The sequence below is a fragment of the Chionomys nivalis genome, chromosome 13 (genome assembly GCF_950005125.1).
Source record: "Chionomys nivalis chromosome 13, mChiNiv1.1, whole genome shotgun sequence".
In the NCBI taxonomy this organism is placed as follows: Eukaryota; Metazoa; Chordata; class Mammalia; order Rodentia; family Cricetidae; genus Chionomys; species Chionomys nivalis.
Window position 1 is genome coordinate 68,900,580 of NC_080098.1, and position 16,143 is coordinate 68,916,722.

A 16,143-nucleotide genomic window follows, 5' to 3' on the forward strand; every position below is an offset into this window, starting at 1 on the left:
TCTTCTTTGAATCCTTTAATCAGGATCAGTAACAGTTTTACTTAGTTTCTTAACAAAAATGAGCAACTCACAAACGTAAGTACTTCCAAGTACATTCACACATAATGGTTTTATATTCAGATAATAGTTCCCAAGGTATTTGTAGAATGCTGGGTTTCTGGTGCTATCTTATTTGGCTGTCAGTGTAGTATTCCCTTTCTCTCCATGGCTCAATGATTAAGAGTACTTGCTGCTCTTACAAAGCACCTGGATCAGTCCCAACCTCACAAAGTAGTTCAGATCATCTGTATCTCCAGTTCCAAGAGATCCAACTTTTCTTCTGGTACCAGGCACATACAAGCAAGCACTCACACATATAAAAGAAAATCTTTAAGTGTTGGGTAGAGAATCAAGGGTCTAGTTACAGTGCCTAGTCATGAAGATCACACTCAAAATTTCAACAGTCTTCCTCTAGCAAGTCAAATGTGTAAGCAGAAAGTAATTCCCTAAGAAACTTGAAAAAGTAAAAGAAAAAATAAAGAAAAAAAGAAAATTTTTTACTAATGAAATGCTATCAATTCAACTAAAAAAATGAAAACATACGTGCAATTTTTCTTTTAGCCAAACACTTTGATCTGTTCGACTGTTTTGTCTTCATTTTCTGCAATCCATTCTCTTCTTTTGCTTCCTATGTAAACAAAAGATATGATCAGAGTAAATGACATTTAAAATAGTAATTTCTCCATTTCTTCCATATTTCTTTTGATTAGTGGAAGCCGTTGAATTATCAGTGACTCTTAAAATGGTACACATAAGGAAATCCTTTTTTTTTTAATTTAAAAAAGAGAGCATGCAAGATCTAGAACCAATCAAACCATAAAAATGGAATTGTGTAATATGCTGACATGATTACCTACCATATATATAGAATCACATAAAAGCTGCCCAAGACATCTACCCAAGATCAGAGACTCTTGATTCAATAATTGTCTGGATTCAGTATATATTTATTTATTATAAATCATTCTTTGACCACTGGTTGGTGAAAAGAAATAAAGTAAAGGAATTCTACAAGAATCAACAGAAAACCAAATATACCCACCCCATCCCACATCAAAACTTAGAAAGTAGCACTTGAGAGACAGAGCAGGTAATATGAGTTTGAGGCCAGTCTGGTCCATACAGTGAGTTCCAGGACAGCCAGAACCATGTAGAGACCCTGTCTTAAAACAACAATAACAACAAAACTTAGTAAGTAGCACTGAAAAACACCAAATAAGATAACCAAAAAAGAAATAGAAAAAAAGCAATAAAAAAAAAAGCCTAGGAGAAAGCAGATGAAAGAGAACAGAGAAAAAGATGATACATGTTTGAGGATCCTGAAGACAGAAACAAAATATTCAATTGTAGCCCAAGAAAACTTTCAGGTGGGGAGTTGGATGAATCAAAAAAGTGTCTATCATTCTCTAAGAATCAATTTCCCAAAGAAACTGCTAAACAAATACTAAGCAAATAAAAGAAAAATTCCTAAAACATTCAGATGACAGATACAATAACTGACCCTCAAAAGGAAAGTTAGTAGATATCCCAAAAACAGCTTACAAAAGCAAAAATATAAACAAACAAACAAAGCCTAAAGGCAATAAACCAAAGAACTACAAGACAGTGCTGGAAAGGTGGCTCAGTGGGTAAGAAGAGCACTGGCTGCTCTCCCAGAGGTCCTGAGTTCAGTCCCCAGCAACCACAAGGTGGCTCACAACCATCTGTAATGAGATCTGGTGCCCTCTTCTGGCCTGCAGACATACATGTAGGAAGAACGCTGTATATATTATAAACAAAAAAATATCTTTAAAAAAATAAAAACATGGCAAAAATGTTTAAACAAAGGATTCTGTATCTCATCAAACAAACATCATAAAACATTTAAGAACTCAGGAAATGCTATACTTGTAACACCTTTTTAACAAATCTAGTAAACAAACAAAAGTGATTTGAGAAAAAGATGGGGGAAAGAAAACAGTAAATATTTAAAATACTTAATTTTAGATCTAAAAATAAAACAAAATTAGAGACAACTACAAAAGGAGCCAGTGAGATGGCTTTCACTTGTCATGAGAGCCTGATGGCCTATGTTAGATCTCTGAAACGCACAGAACAGTGGAAGAAAACTCACTCCACAAAGCTGTCCTCTACCCTACACACATTCTATGACATAAACACAAAAAAATAAATAAATAATATAAGTGAGAATGAGAATCACACTTTTTCTGGAAAGAAGTTGTCTACAAAGGCTGATGTACTGATTAAAATTTGGAATGTTTTGGGTCCTAATTACACTTTATCTTGGGCTATCTTTACCCCGTAAAGACCCATTCTTTGCCTACCTATGTGTTGGACCTAACATCCTATGGTTAACAGATAAAATCCTTTTGGAATGTTTTAACAAAAACCCAAGTTTTCACCAACCAAGAGTCTAAAAACCATCATATAGTATTTAAAACCTCTGAGATTTTGCTACTTTGATATATAACAGCCTACTTAATGTATCTACCAATGTTTTTTTAAAAACGCTTTGATTTATGACTTTCTTTTTTCTGTTATCATAGAAATGTGATGAAACTGCCACCACACTGGAACATGGAACTTGGGGTAACCTCAATCTGTGTTCTAGGTCATGGTCACACATATCTGGCTTCAGAATAAACTCTCTCTTATCCTTTTTCAGGTGAGCACTGTGTTTTTACATTGAAAAAAGAAAAATATAGCCAGGCAGTGGTGGTGCACGCCTTTAATCCCAGCACTTAGGAGGCAGAGGCAGGCAGATCTTTGTGAGTTCAAAGCCAGACTGGTCTACAAAGTGAGTTCCACGACAGCCAAGGTTACTACCCAAAGAAACCCTGTCTTGGAGAGAAAAAAACAGAAAAGTATATTAATATTCTACTTTCTAATAATGAAGGAAATTATGCTATTAAATAAAAAAGCATAAAATAAAATAAATCCATCAACTACCACACAGGTTGAAAGTAAAAGTTAAAATACTGATCAAAATTGAAAAACCAGACAATGCCCAAAGTGAGACAATAAACAGAATTATGAAAAGTACACTATAAAAGTAATTATTAGCATAACATATCAAACAAATTCTATCAGTATTCTCAATGCTACTACAAGGACAAACCTGATCTACACAGTAAGTTCCAGGCCAGCCAGGTCTACAAAGTGAAAGACCCTATCTCAAAACAACTAGCAACACATTAAAGAACTTACATCATAGGCAAATCATCCTTAGGAAACACAAAATTAAGGTCAAACACTGAGCACAGATGCAAGATTTGGTACTTTAATCAATCATCACGTACAGTGAAAAATCACAAAAGCAAGCGAAACCAGAAGTAGAGATGTGGTTTGAATGTGAAATGTGCTCCCACTGGCTCGTTTGTTTGAATACTTGCTTCCCAGATAGTGGCCTTGTTTGGAAGGATTACAGAATCTTTAGGAGTTAGAGTCTCACTGCAAAGAAGTAGGTCACTAGGGGACGGTCTTGAGGCTTTTCAGTCTGTCCTTCCTGTTCACGTTCTGCTTCCGGAGTATAGATGCAATGTAAACAATAGCTTCCTGCTCCTGTTACCCAGCAGCCTCCCCTGCCTGCTGTCACGTCTTCTCTGCCATGACAGGCTATATGACTTTGGAAGTGTAAGACAGACGAAACTCTTTTTGCCTTAAGTTGCTTTTGTCAGGGTATTTTATCATAGCAGTAAAGCAACTGAGACAGAGCCTGGTATTAAGATGTGAGGCCAATGCTATGACAAGCCTGTCTTCCATGTGGTTCTCATGTCTTTGGAACTGGTTAGTGGGTAGAAATATGGAAGTGTTTGGAAATTTGGGAGCCTGTAAGACAAAAATGCTGAGAAGGGCTGGAAAGATGGCTCAGAGGTTAAGAACACTGGCTGATCTTCCAGAGGTCTTGAAATCAATTACCAGCAACCACATAGTGGCTCACAACCATAATGAGATCTGCTGCCCTCTTCTGGTGTGGAGGCATGCATGCAGACAGAACATTTTACAAAATAAATAAATCTTAGGGGAGAAAAAGAATGCTGAGAAAAGCATGAACAGCAGGGCACAGCCCATGCATTTTCAGAAGAAAACAATAACTATCAGGAATTGGGAAAGAGGTCACTTATGTCACATTTGACCAGAAATCCATCTTCATTCTGCCTGTGTCCTGAGAACCTGAGTAAAGCTGAATTTAAAGATAATAAACCAAGCTGTTTGGCAGTAGGAATTTTAAGACAGAATTGTACCTAGCACTGAAAACTGTGCTACAGTAGGATACCAGGAAAGATGTCTTCAGGGCAAAATCCACTGGAGGCTGTCTTGTGAAAATCAAACGCATTTAACAGAAGAAAACCTAAATTAAAGGCATTCCCTGCTCCTCAAAGCAACTACTTAAGAGAAGTTTCAAGGTCAGCACGCAAAAGCTAACACAGCTGTACTGCAATGGAGCAAAAATACATCTTGAGGTGACACTGGGACTTGGCAATGTCTTCCTTTGGTACTAATTTTGCAATCATGGAAGAGAAAAGATGACAAAGGTCATAGTGTCCTGAATTCCATGTTTTTTGAGAGCGGCTGAGGCCAGGCAATGTGTGACAGGGTCAGAGTCCATATAAGGAGACCCTGAGCCATGTATAAAACTATAAAGGTGAGACCTAGGTTGCAGTGGAAACCCCAGAATACTGGAGGTGTGAGGACCATTGGATGAAGAGAGCTGAAAGCATTGACTGGAGCCAACCCAAGAGAGAATGTGTGCTGATGGCAGGAGAAATAAAGCCCAAATGACTATGTTATCACCTTTCCATGTTAAAAAGAAGGCACTCCCGGGCCTCTTTTACACCAGAAAACAAAACATTTTATTGGTTTCTTGGGTACTTTTTGTTTTGAGTACTTTAGTTCTTGGGTACTTATGAGTTTTGTGGGAGCTATTTTTTTTTCTTTTGGTTTTTCAAGACAGGGTTTCTCTGTAGCTTTGGGGTCTGTGCTGGACTAGCTATTGTAGATCAGGCTGGCCTTGAACTCAAAGAAATCTGCCAGCCTCTGCCTCCCAAGTGCTGGGACTAAAGACATGCGTGCCACCACTGCCCAGCAGGTTACTTGTTTTTTGCATTTAGCTTTGTTTTGTTTTTTGAGACAGGGTCTGTCTGTAGCCCTGGCTGTCCTGGAACTCATATAGACCAGACTGGAAATGAACTCACAGAGATACATCTATCTCTAGCTCCCAGTCCTAGGATTAAAGGCTTGCACCACTACATATAGTGGTTTTGTGTTTTATAATGCTGGCAATCAAACCTAGGCCTTTATTCATGCTAGGCAAATGTTTGACCACTGACTTATACCCCAGGTAACACATTTTCTTCAAGAAATATTTAAATACAGCTAAGCACACTAGCTCATACCTTCAACCTAAGCACTTGCTAGGCAAAAGCAGGAAGATCTGTTAATTCAAAGCCAGCCTGGTCTACAAAACAAGTTCTAGGATTTGGAGAGATGGCTCAGAGGTTAAGAGCACTGACTGCTCTTCCAGAGGTCCTGAGTTCACAACTCACAACTATCTTTAATAAGCTCTAGTGCCCTCTTCTGGCCTGCAAGCATACATGCATACAGAACACTATATACATAATAAATAAATAAATAAATAAATCTTTAAAAAAAAAAAAGTTCTAAGCTGGTCAGAGCTACATAGTAAGACTATCTCAAAATACTGAGAGAAAAAAAGGGGGGGGGGGTCAAGAAGAACCATTAAAAGTAAATAAAATTTGGCCAGATGGTGGTGGTCCACACCTTTAATCCAAGCACTCAGCAGATCTCTGAGTTCAAGGCCAGCCTGGTCTATAAGAGCTAGTTCCAGGACAGGACACGTTCCAAAGCTACAGAGAAACCCTGTCTCGAAATAAACAAACAAATAAATAATAAAAAAAATGTAAAACCCGGAGGCTGAGTTAACTCACCAATTAAGCATACTTAAGCAATTAAGAATATTTACTGTAGGTTGGAGAGATGGTTCAGACTGCACTTTCAGAGGACCCAGGTTCAATTCCCAGCACCCACGTGGCAGCTCACAACTGTCTGTAACTCCAAGATCTGACACCCTCACACAGGCACATACGTGGGCAAAACACCAGTGCAAATAAAATGAAAACAAATTATTTTTAAAAAAACAAAAAACAAAACACTGCTCTTACAAAGAATCAAAGATTGGTTCCCAGCACCCATATCAGGTAGCTCAAATATGCCTGTAACTCCAGTTCCAGGGGATCTGACACCATCTGGACTCCACAGGCACCTGCATGTATGAGATACACATAAATTCATGCAAGAACACATACATACTGGCAGATCTCTGTCTGCCAGGCTCCAAAAAAGCTGAAGAAACCTTATCTCGGGGAAAAAAACAAAAACAAAAAATAAAAATTATTTGAGCCCAGTGGTGGTGGTGGTGGTGGTGGTGTATGCCTTTAATCCCAATACTCAGGAGGTAGAGGTAGGCAGACCTCAGTGAGGCCAGCCTGGTCTCCAAAGCAAGTTCCAGGACAACCAGGGCTACATAGAGAAACTCTATGTCTCAAAACAAAAAAACAAACAAGCATGGCAGTGGTCAGCATGATGGCTCAGAGGTAAATATACTTGCCACCAAGCCAGATGATCTGAGTCCAACCCCCAAACCCAGATGGCAGAAGAGAGCCAACTCCAAAAACTTGCTCTCTAGCCTCCACAAGCATGCACCTATACACATTCACAGAAAATAATTAAAATATAACTTTAAATTTTTTTTTTTTTTTTTTTTTGGTTTTTCGAGACAGGGTTTCTCTGTGGTTTTGGAGCCTGTCCTGGAACTAGCTCTTGTAGACCAGGCTGGTCTCGAACTCACAGAGATCCGCCTGCCTCAGCCTCCCAAGTGCTGGGATTAAAGACATGCACCACCCCCACCCAGCTCATACTGATTTTCAACCGGCAAAGTCAAAAAGTTGTTCTTCCTAATACCAACTACTTCTTAATATTCTACAACAGTCTTTAAAGTATTTTTTAAATTCCAAAAAAGCTAAATGGTGGGGGCAGTGTAGAAAGATGGCTCAGTGGCTGGAATCATTTCTTATTCTACAGTTCAGTTCTCAGCACCCACATCAGGTGGTTCACATCAGTCAGCTCCAAGGGACTGACACTCTCTCCTGGCCTCCTCTGGTACCTCAACTCACATGATATATATTCACAGAATACACACATAAACTAAGGAAAAGGGTCACACAAGCATGGAATCAGATCATGTCTTGCTCAGCCATCATCAGAGAGCTTCCTTCTACAGTAAACGGGAATAAAAACAGAGACCCACAATGGGACAAGGTGTCAAGAGCAAAAGATCTTGCAACACCCAGTCTTAAAAAGGATGTCTCATCAAATTCCTCCCCTCGAGTTCAAGGAACCCTGCCAAAGAAGAGGAGGGAAACTTGTAAGAGCCAGAGAGGGTGGAGGACACCAAGAAAACAGCGCCTTTCAAATACAGCAAGACTAAAGCACACAGGAAGTCAGAGACTGTGGAGCATGCATGGGGCCTGCACAGGTCTATGCGAGTTGGGGTCCCAGTGCTGAGAGGAAAAGTGGAAACAAGTCTTCATCCCTACCCAGAAGCTATCTCCAATTGATAACCACTCAGAAAGGAAAAGTCAGCTCTCTCCAACAGAGTCTCACTAGGTACACAAAACACTCTTAAGAACAGACCCGTGCTCAGCAGTAGAAAATGCATACAAACTCAAAGGCATTTTTGGAGGTTCTCTGTCTCATAATGCTTTGTTTGGGCACTATTTTTCTTTTGTCCTTACAGGTCTTTTGGGTACGCATTACAGTTTTCCTGCTGTGTTTTTAAAGGATTTCTGTGTATGAACTTGTATGTCTCAGCATCTATATGTTTCGTGGACTTTTTCTTTGGTTCTTTTTCTTCTGTTATTATTTTACCTTATTTATTAATTTTTATTTTATTTTTTTTTTTTTTGGTTTTTCGAGACAGGGTTTCTCTGTAGCTTTGGAGCCTGTCCTGGAACTCCCTTTGTAGACCAGGCTGGCCTCGAACTCCCAGAGATCCGCCTGCCTCTGCTTCCCGAGTGCTGGGATTAAAGGCGTGCGCAACCACCGCCCGGCCATTTATTAATTTTTAGATGCTAGCTTGTATTCTAATGAGATTGGGCAAGAGTGTGGATTTGAGTGGTGAGGAATTCGAGAGGATCCGGAAGGAGTTGGGAGAGGTGAAATCTTATAAAAAGAGTATATTGTATGAAAAAGATCTATTTTTCAGTAAGAAAATTAAAATTTCAAAACAGGTGGTGATAGCGCACACCTTTAATCCCAGCACTTGGGAGGCAGAGGCAAACAGATCTCTGTGAGTTCGATGCCAGCCTGGTCTACAAGAGCTAGTTCCACGACAGGCTCCAAAACTACGAGAAACCTTGTCTTGAAAAACCAAAAAGAGAAGAAAGAAGAAAAAAGAAAGAAGAAGAAAGAAGAAAATTTAAATTTAAAAAGAAAACTAAGGAAAAGCAAAGGAAAGTAAAACAAATACAGCAATGTGGCAATAAGTAAAAAGAACAGAAGAAAAACACACCGAAATACGGAAGTGTCTGCAGTGATGAGCCAAAGACGTTCATGCATGTGAATAGGGGCATACACACAAACACCCCCCCAACACACACACACACACAGACACATACCTAAGTGAATAGTTGCAATAAGTGAAGTGAAATGCAGGGAGAAAAAACAAGGCAGAAGAGACACGTACTCTATTGAAAAAAATCTACATAGCAGATGAACAGGCAAAGAAATGGAAATGGAAACAGATCTGAGATCACTGAAGAGATAAAACCTAAAGCATGTGGCAATTAATATGGGGTAAAAGATAAAAAAAGGAATCAAAAGCAATTCTAAAATTTATAGTCAGAGAAAAATGAATGCTTTTCCCATTGACAATGGTTTGGCTCATCATGAACTGATTCTGATCAGGCAGGTAAAAAAGAAAGAAAGAGAAACGGTAAATAAAGGAGAAGAGTTAAAATCTAGAAAAATCTCTCTCCTAGAAGCCTTTCCACATGATGCACCTTATTGGCTCAGTTGAGAGTGTGCTTCCCTAGCATGTACAAAGCCCAAGCTCCAGCCCAAGCAGCATCCACATTTTCTTTACTTTCCAAACACACAAAAATTACACTTTATATTTGGTTCCGTTTAGTTCTAAAATATTATATTGGGTTAACATATTATAAAAAGGGAAACTGTAATTTATCCCCAGCAAACAGTATAGCTATTTTCTTTTAAATAACCCATAATTCCACTTAGAAATCTATAGAAAAATCAAGTAAAAACTGCACAAAGTCAGCAAGCTAGTGTGAAGGTACAGCTGAAACAAACCCTTGTGGGTAAAGAGGCCTAGCCTAAGACCTACAACTCCATGTCAAATACTGACCTCTCCATCACTATCAGATATCACTATGAATACGTCCTCAAGTCTACGCTTCTTCTTTATACTGACGGGACTGGTGGTTTCTCGATCCTTCTTCTCTGAGTTATGGCTTTCAGAGGCTTCTTTAATTTTTTTCTTTCTTCGTGGCATCCTTTTGCCTGAAATGCAAGTTCAATAATTTACTCAAAGTATATTTCTAATCAAGAGGCTATTCAATTTGGTCATGTAAAAGCAAATGACAGCCATTTAAGGGAAATGATTCTAGATTTTAGAACTTTTCACTATTCATTAAAATTTTTGTCATCTTTTTTCTGCAAAGAAATATATACTTATATGCATATCCCTATCTATACAGGTGATGGACATATGTATGTATCCATATAAACACATACAAATAAATCTAATCTCTCTAGTGAAATTTCAATAGCATAAAAACAATTTATCTTGGTTCCTTATACATTAGTTTACACAACTGATTTCCTCAAGTATACAGTAACAATTTACCCAAAAGATCTTTTTTAAAAAAAGATTTATTTATTATGTATACAGTATTCTGCCTACATATATCCTATAGGCCAGTAGAGGGCACCAGATCTCATTACAGATGGTTGTGAGCCACCATGTGGTTTCTGGGAATTGAACTCAGGACCTCTGGAAGAACAGTCAGTGCTCTTAACCTCTGAGCCATCTCTCCAGCCCCCAAAAGATCTTTTTTAAAAAAAAATACTAATACTCAGGCGCAATTGCTTCCAGCACATCAGAAAGCAGAAGCAGGAAGATAACAAGGTAGAAGCTAACCCAGAAAACAGAACTATGGTCTCCAAGTTTAACAACCAAAAAAACCTCAATACCTCAATCTGATAAGGGACTATCCCAAAAATTCCATAGCTAATGTTTATATATTTATATAATCATAGTGTGAAATCTAATTGGTCTTAAAAATAAGAATTTGGAGTCAGCTATCAGGGGGTGAAAGTTGAAGAATCAGCGAAGCAGAGCAGCCAGCCACTAGAGAGTTTTTGCCTCAGTCCGAAAGGGTGATCCTGTCCTCAGACTGACTGCTCCTCAGACTGCAATGAGCTCCTATCATTTATTTCCCAGTCACATCCCTTCCAGTCTCCACCTCCTCAGCACTGGGATTAAAATTGTGACTCCCAAATACTGGGATTAAAGGTTTGAGCCACACCTCTTGGCTCTGTTTCTCTTTTAGACTGGATCAAAATCATATAGCCCAGGGTAGCCTTGAACTAACAGAGATCTGTAACAGAGCCTCTGTCTCCCAAGTGTTGGAATTAAAGGTGTGTGCTACCACTGCCTGGCCTCTATGGCTAACTGCTGTGGCTAGTTTTGCACTCTGATCTTCAGGCAAGCTTTATTTGTTACATCATACACAAAATATCACCACGTGTAATAATTTAGATAGCAATGTATTTAAAGGTAAAATACTGAATTACTTCTCAAGACAAAGAACAAAGCAAACAAGTCTGCTTTGGCTGTGTCATGTGCCTATAATACCAGATTACTTGCATGTTGAAGCAGAAGGATAGAAACAACACTGAACAAAATAGATCATGTCTCAGAAAAAAAAGAAAAAGAATGTTTGCTTTCATCACCAAAGATTATGGTGGAGGTTCTAGGTAGGTTAATTAAGGTGCCTCAAAGGGCAGAGGATGGCAGCCCTTCTCAGTGGAAGGTGTGTGTGTGTGTTCATGTGTGTGTTCATATCCACGTGTGCCCACATACAGGTGAAAATAAAAGATTTCACACCTTGAGCAATAATAGTTATCATTGACAGAATTATAGGCAGAGTTACAGACAGTTCTAAATCACCAGGCGGGGTGCAGGGAATTTAAACCAGTGTTCTCTGGAAGAGCAGTCAATGCTCTTATCCACTGACACATCTTTCCATCACCCGACTCTACTTTTTTAGAAAACTTAAGTTTATGTATGAGTGTCTTTTTTTTTTTTTCTTTTTTTTTTTTCTTTTTTCGAGACAGGGTTTCTCTGTGGTTTTGGAGCCTGTCCTGGAACTAGCTCTTGTAGACCAGGCTGGTCTCGAACTCACAGAGATCCGCCTGTCTCTGCCTCCCGAGTGCTGGGATTAAAGGCGTGCGCCACCACCGCCCGGCTATGTATGAGTGTCTTGCCTGCATGTATTATGTGTACCACTGTGTGTCTGGCGCCTGCAGAGGACAGAAGAGGGCGCCCAATCCTCTGGAACTGGAGTTATACACAGGTGCTGAGAACCAAACTTAAGTCCTCTAGAAGAGCAGTAAGTTAAGAGCTCTTAAATGCTGAGTCATCTCCCTACACCAGTGGTTCTCAACCTCCTAATGATGCGACCATTAGGTTCCTCATGTTGTAGTGGCCCCAACCAAAAAATTCTTTTTGTTGAGACTTCAAACTGTAATTTTAGTACTGCTGTAAATCGCAATGTAAATAAATGCAAGATATCTGATATGTAACCCTTTTGAAAGGGTTGGTTGACCCCAAAGGGTTCAAGATCCACAGACTGAGAACCACTGCTCTACACACTAACTTCTACTTCTAACAGCATAAAAAATAATAAAACCCTAGCCAGTAGTGATGGTGCACGCCTTTAACCCCGCCAGTACTTGGGAGACAGAGACAGGTGTATCTCTGGGTTCAGCACCAAGCTGGTCAAGTCTGATCTACAGAGCGAGTTCCAGATCAGCCAGGGCTACAAAGAAAAACCCTGTCTCAAAAAAGTCAAAATCAAAATAATATCCTTATGAATAAATTAAACAAAAAAGTATATAAAATTTAGAACTAAAAATCTTACACTATTCCTTAAAAGGAGGTAGAAATTAAACTCAGTGGAAGGTATGTGTGTGTTTGTTCATACCCACACGTGCCCACACACAGGCAAAAATGGAAGATTTCTGCCGGGAGGTGGTAGTGCACGCCGAGCACTTGGGAAGCAGAGGCAGGCGGATCTCTGTGAGTTCGAGGCCTGCCTGGTCTACAGAGTGAGTTCCAGGACAGACTCCAAAGCTACACAGAGAAACTCTGTCTCGAAAAATCAATTAAATAAATAAGATTTTAAATACACCTTGAGCAATAATAGTTATCACTGACAGAATCAATGGACAAACTTCTAGTTATACCCACTACAGGTTATTTCTCCCAAGAACTCTTACTACATGGTAGGCATCACTCACTAACACGTTGGGAAACAGAAAAAAAAAAAAAAAAGCAAGTGGCTCTGCTGAGACGACACACGATGCATCTGATTCCAAAACTAGACTTTCTTTGCCGTAACTACAAAGCACTGTCTCTCAAAACAAACACGAAAACCCTACATGTCGAGCTCACTTTCTCCTCAGCGTTGCCCGTGTTTGATACAACGACTAAACCGCAGTTAGACAGGAGCCAAGTCACCGGATTCATGCCCAGTTCCACCCCTGCGGAGACCACGCTCGGGTCTCGCACGGTTCTGCCTGTCATCGTCCACCGGGGAAACTCAGCCGCTCTACAGACGACGCAAAGTGGTGGATAGCACAGGTTTCAGTCTTTCTCGGCTGACTACGGCAGGAGGATCGCGAGTTAGAGGCCATCTTGGCACGCAGTGAGTTCAAAGCCAGGACCACCAGAGAGAGCCGGGAGGTGTCTTAGGCGAGGGACTAGGGAAACCAACTCCCACTCGACAAGCAAAGTAGCGTGGGGGAAGCGGGAGCCTAGTCCCGTCCTCGCAGTCTGTTAGTCGGGCCGGCGACGACTAAGCCAGCTCGCTCCCGGGAGGCTGTGGGCGCGCAGACCCCAGGAGGCCGCGGGCCGCCCTCACGGGGAGGGCGCACCAGGGGCTCGGAAGCGAGGGCCCGTTCCGAGCCGCCAGCGCGGCCCCGCGTCGGCTCCCGCCCGGCCGAGCGGCCTACTCGTTAGGCGGCGCGCCCCAGGCGGAGCAGCCGCCGCCGGGCAGAGAGCGAGAAGCAGGCGCGACCCCGACGGCCGCAGGAGACCGAGGCGCTGCGTACTCACCGCGGCTCCCGCCGCTCCACTGAGCGCCTCCTGAACGCAGGGGGTCGCGAGCGGCCGCAACTCCTCAGAAAGTGAAGAGCGAGCGGGGTGAGGGGGGGTGCACGGAGGCGGGGCAGGGGCGGGGCGCGCAGGCGCAGGCTCGGGGCAGCGTGGGCCGAATTAACCACCCGGAAGCCACGCCCTCAGGAGTGCTTTGGCTAGAACTTGGCCATGGTTTGAAGGAAACCACTAGGGTCTCAAACACCTAGTAAAATCTTCGAGCCGGGCGGTGGTGGCGCACACCTTTAATCCCAGCACTTGGGAGGCAGAGGCAGGCGGATCTCTGTGAGTTCGAGACCAGCCTGGTCTACAAGAGCTAGTTCCAGGACAGGCTCCAAAACCACAGAGAAGGGGCTGGAGAGATGGCTCAGAGGTTAAGAGCATTGCCTGCTCTTCCAAAGGTCCTGAGTTCAATTCCCAGCAACCACATGGTGGCTCATAACCATCTGTAATGGGGTCTGGTGCTCTCTTCTGGCCAGCAGGCATATACACAGACAGAATATTGTATACATAATAAATAAATAAATATTAAAAAAAAAGAAAACCACAGAGAAACCCTGTCTCGAAAATAAAAATCAAAAAAAAAATGTAAAATCTTCGAAATCAGCTCTGCTACATCAAGCCTCCTCTGGTACTTTATTTGTATGAATTCTGAGTTACATTGAAATTAAATATTTACGTAACTACTTAGAAACTCTCGGATAGTAAATTAATGTCTGATCGTCTCAGTAGAAAGCGAACACCCTGAAACTCAACTATGGCACGTAGCAATTAGAACGGAACACTTCTGATGATTTGATGTGATGCATTTTTATAACAATGTCATTTGTAGAAAAATAGAGATGAGGCTGGAAAGATGGCTTAGTGGTTAAGAGAATGTACTGCTCTTGCAGAGGTCCCAAGTTTGGTTACTAGAACCCACATAGGGTGGCTCACAACTGCCAGTAACTCCAGCTCTAGGCATCTAATGCCTTCTAACCTCTGTAAGTCTGGCATTCATACACATACATAGATATAAAACCAAAGCTTTAAAATACTGAAACTTCTACAAGTGAGCATAAGTTCCAGATAGCCCTTTCTTTGAAAAAATAAATGCCAATAGCAGAAATACCTAATACAGCAAAGATGAAGAAAACATGAAATATTCATACAATAAAATTCTACAATTAAAGCTCAACTGAATCCTATGTAACATTTTATAGCCCCTAACAAATCTTATTGATGCCTGGCCTTTAATCCTGGAACTCAGAAGGCCTTGGCAGACAAGCCAGGCCAGCCAGGGCTACATTTCTCAAAAAAAAAAAGGGGGGGTGGGGTAGGGGAGTAGTAGTAGTCTTACTGAAATAATAGCAAGCCAATAAATATGAACAAATATTAAAAGATTTGCACAAACTTAAAGAAAACAGTATATATAGTATATATATATAAACTATAAATAACTCATAGTTTGCAGAAAACTATGTATGAAGATCATAAAGGACCAGTTTGATAGATGGGTACACATCATGGTAATAATATAAAATCATAGATTAATGGACCAGATAGATAGATGGGTATACATCATGGTAATAACATGGAAATGAGAGGAGGAAGTAAAGAGGAAGTGGGAATAAACAGGACTTCAGATAGATGTCAAGACCAGGACTGATAGCACACACCTAAAATCCAAGCACCCAAGAAGCTGAGACAAGAGGATTGCCACAGGTTGGAATCTGGCCTGAGCTACACAGAAAGCAATAAGCCGGCCAGGGCTGTATTCCAAGACCCTGTCTTCAAAAGAGTAATGATAATAATAAATAAGTAACAAGCTGTAAACAGTTGGATAGCCGAACACAAGTACATTATTCTTAGTACTTTTCTGTAATATTTAAATTCTGGAATATCTTTACTGTATTCCCCTATGTCACTGACTTCTAAACCATCCTTCAAAAGCCAGCTCAACTATTTATAACCTGTTCATTTCTCCTATTGTTTCCTCGGCTGCTTAGATATTGTGTCCCATGATATGCTATTATTACTTACCACATGTATCTATAGCTTCCCTAAGACTTGTGAGCCATCTTATAACATTGTCCAGGGAACCAGCAGGACAGTTCAGCGGGTAAAGGCACTTGTCACCAAATCTACAACCCACCTGGCGGAAGGAGAGTACCAACCACCAATCCTGCAAGTTGCCTCTCCCCTCTGGATACATGGCATGGCACACTTTCTTGTACGTACGTACATACACACACACACACACACACACATATACACAAAACAAAGAAAGATATAAAGATTAAAAATATTGCCCATGTAACCTCAGCAGGTAGCAAAGGGCCCAGCCAAAAGAAAACACTCAATATCTGTGAATTGAATTTAGATGAATTAAGCTGGGAGCAGGTATCACATAAGGCCTCAAAACAGCAGTTCATGGGCAAATGACCTGGAACATAACATACAGCACAGTATAAACAGCAAAGGAGACCTGCCTCAACAAGGTGGAAGATGAGAAGCAGCTCCTTAGAGTTGTCATCTGACCTCCACGACTGCACAAACACGCCCCTACTCACATACATCACATGTGAGCACACACACGCCAAATGTTTAAAGACTGTGATTTTCATGCAGAGCACTATCTCTGGGGC

The 16,143-nt window shown here is 40.9% G+C and overlaps 1 protein-coding gene across 3 annotated transcripts in view; it reads right to left on the reverse strand.

The window, feature by feature from the left end:
* Uimc1 (ubiquitin interaction motif containing 1) overlaps nt 1-16,143 on the reverse strand; it is an 83,919-nt gene that overhangs the window by 63,396 nt on the left and 4,380 nt on the right. For 2 of the 3 annotated variants that reach the window (XM_057787546.1, XM_057787548.1), the window contains exons 1-3: nt 13,478-13,575; nt 9,482-9,636; nt 583-667 (exon numbers count right to left, since the gene is read on the reverse strand). In XM_057787546.1, coding sequence (XP_057643529.1) covers nt 583-667; nt 9,482-9,628 — 232 coding nt within the window. In that variant the 5' untranslated portion in view covers nt 9,629-9,636; nt 13,478-13,575. Of the gene's footprint in view, nt 1-582; nt 668-9,481; nt 9,637-13,477; nt 13,576-16,143 lie in introns of those variants that run through there. The other variant, XM_057787547.1, reaches the window with a different exon arrangement.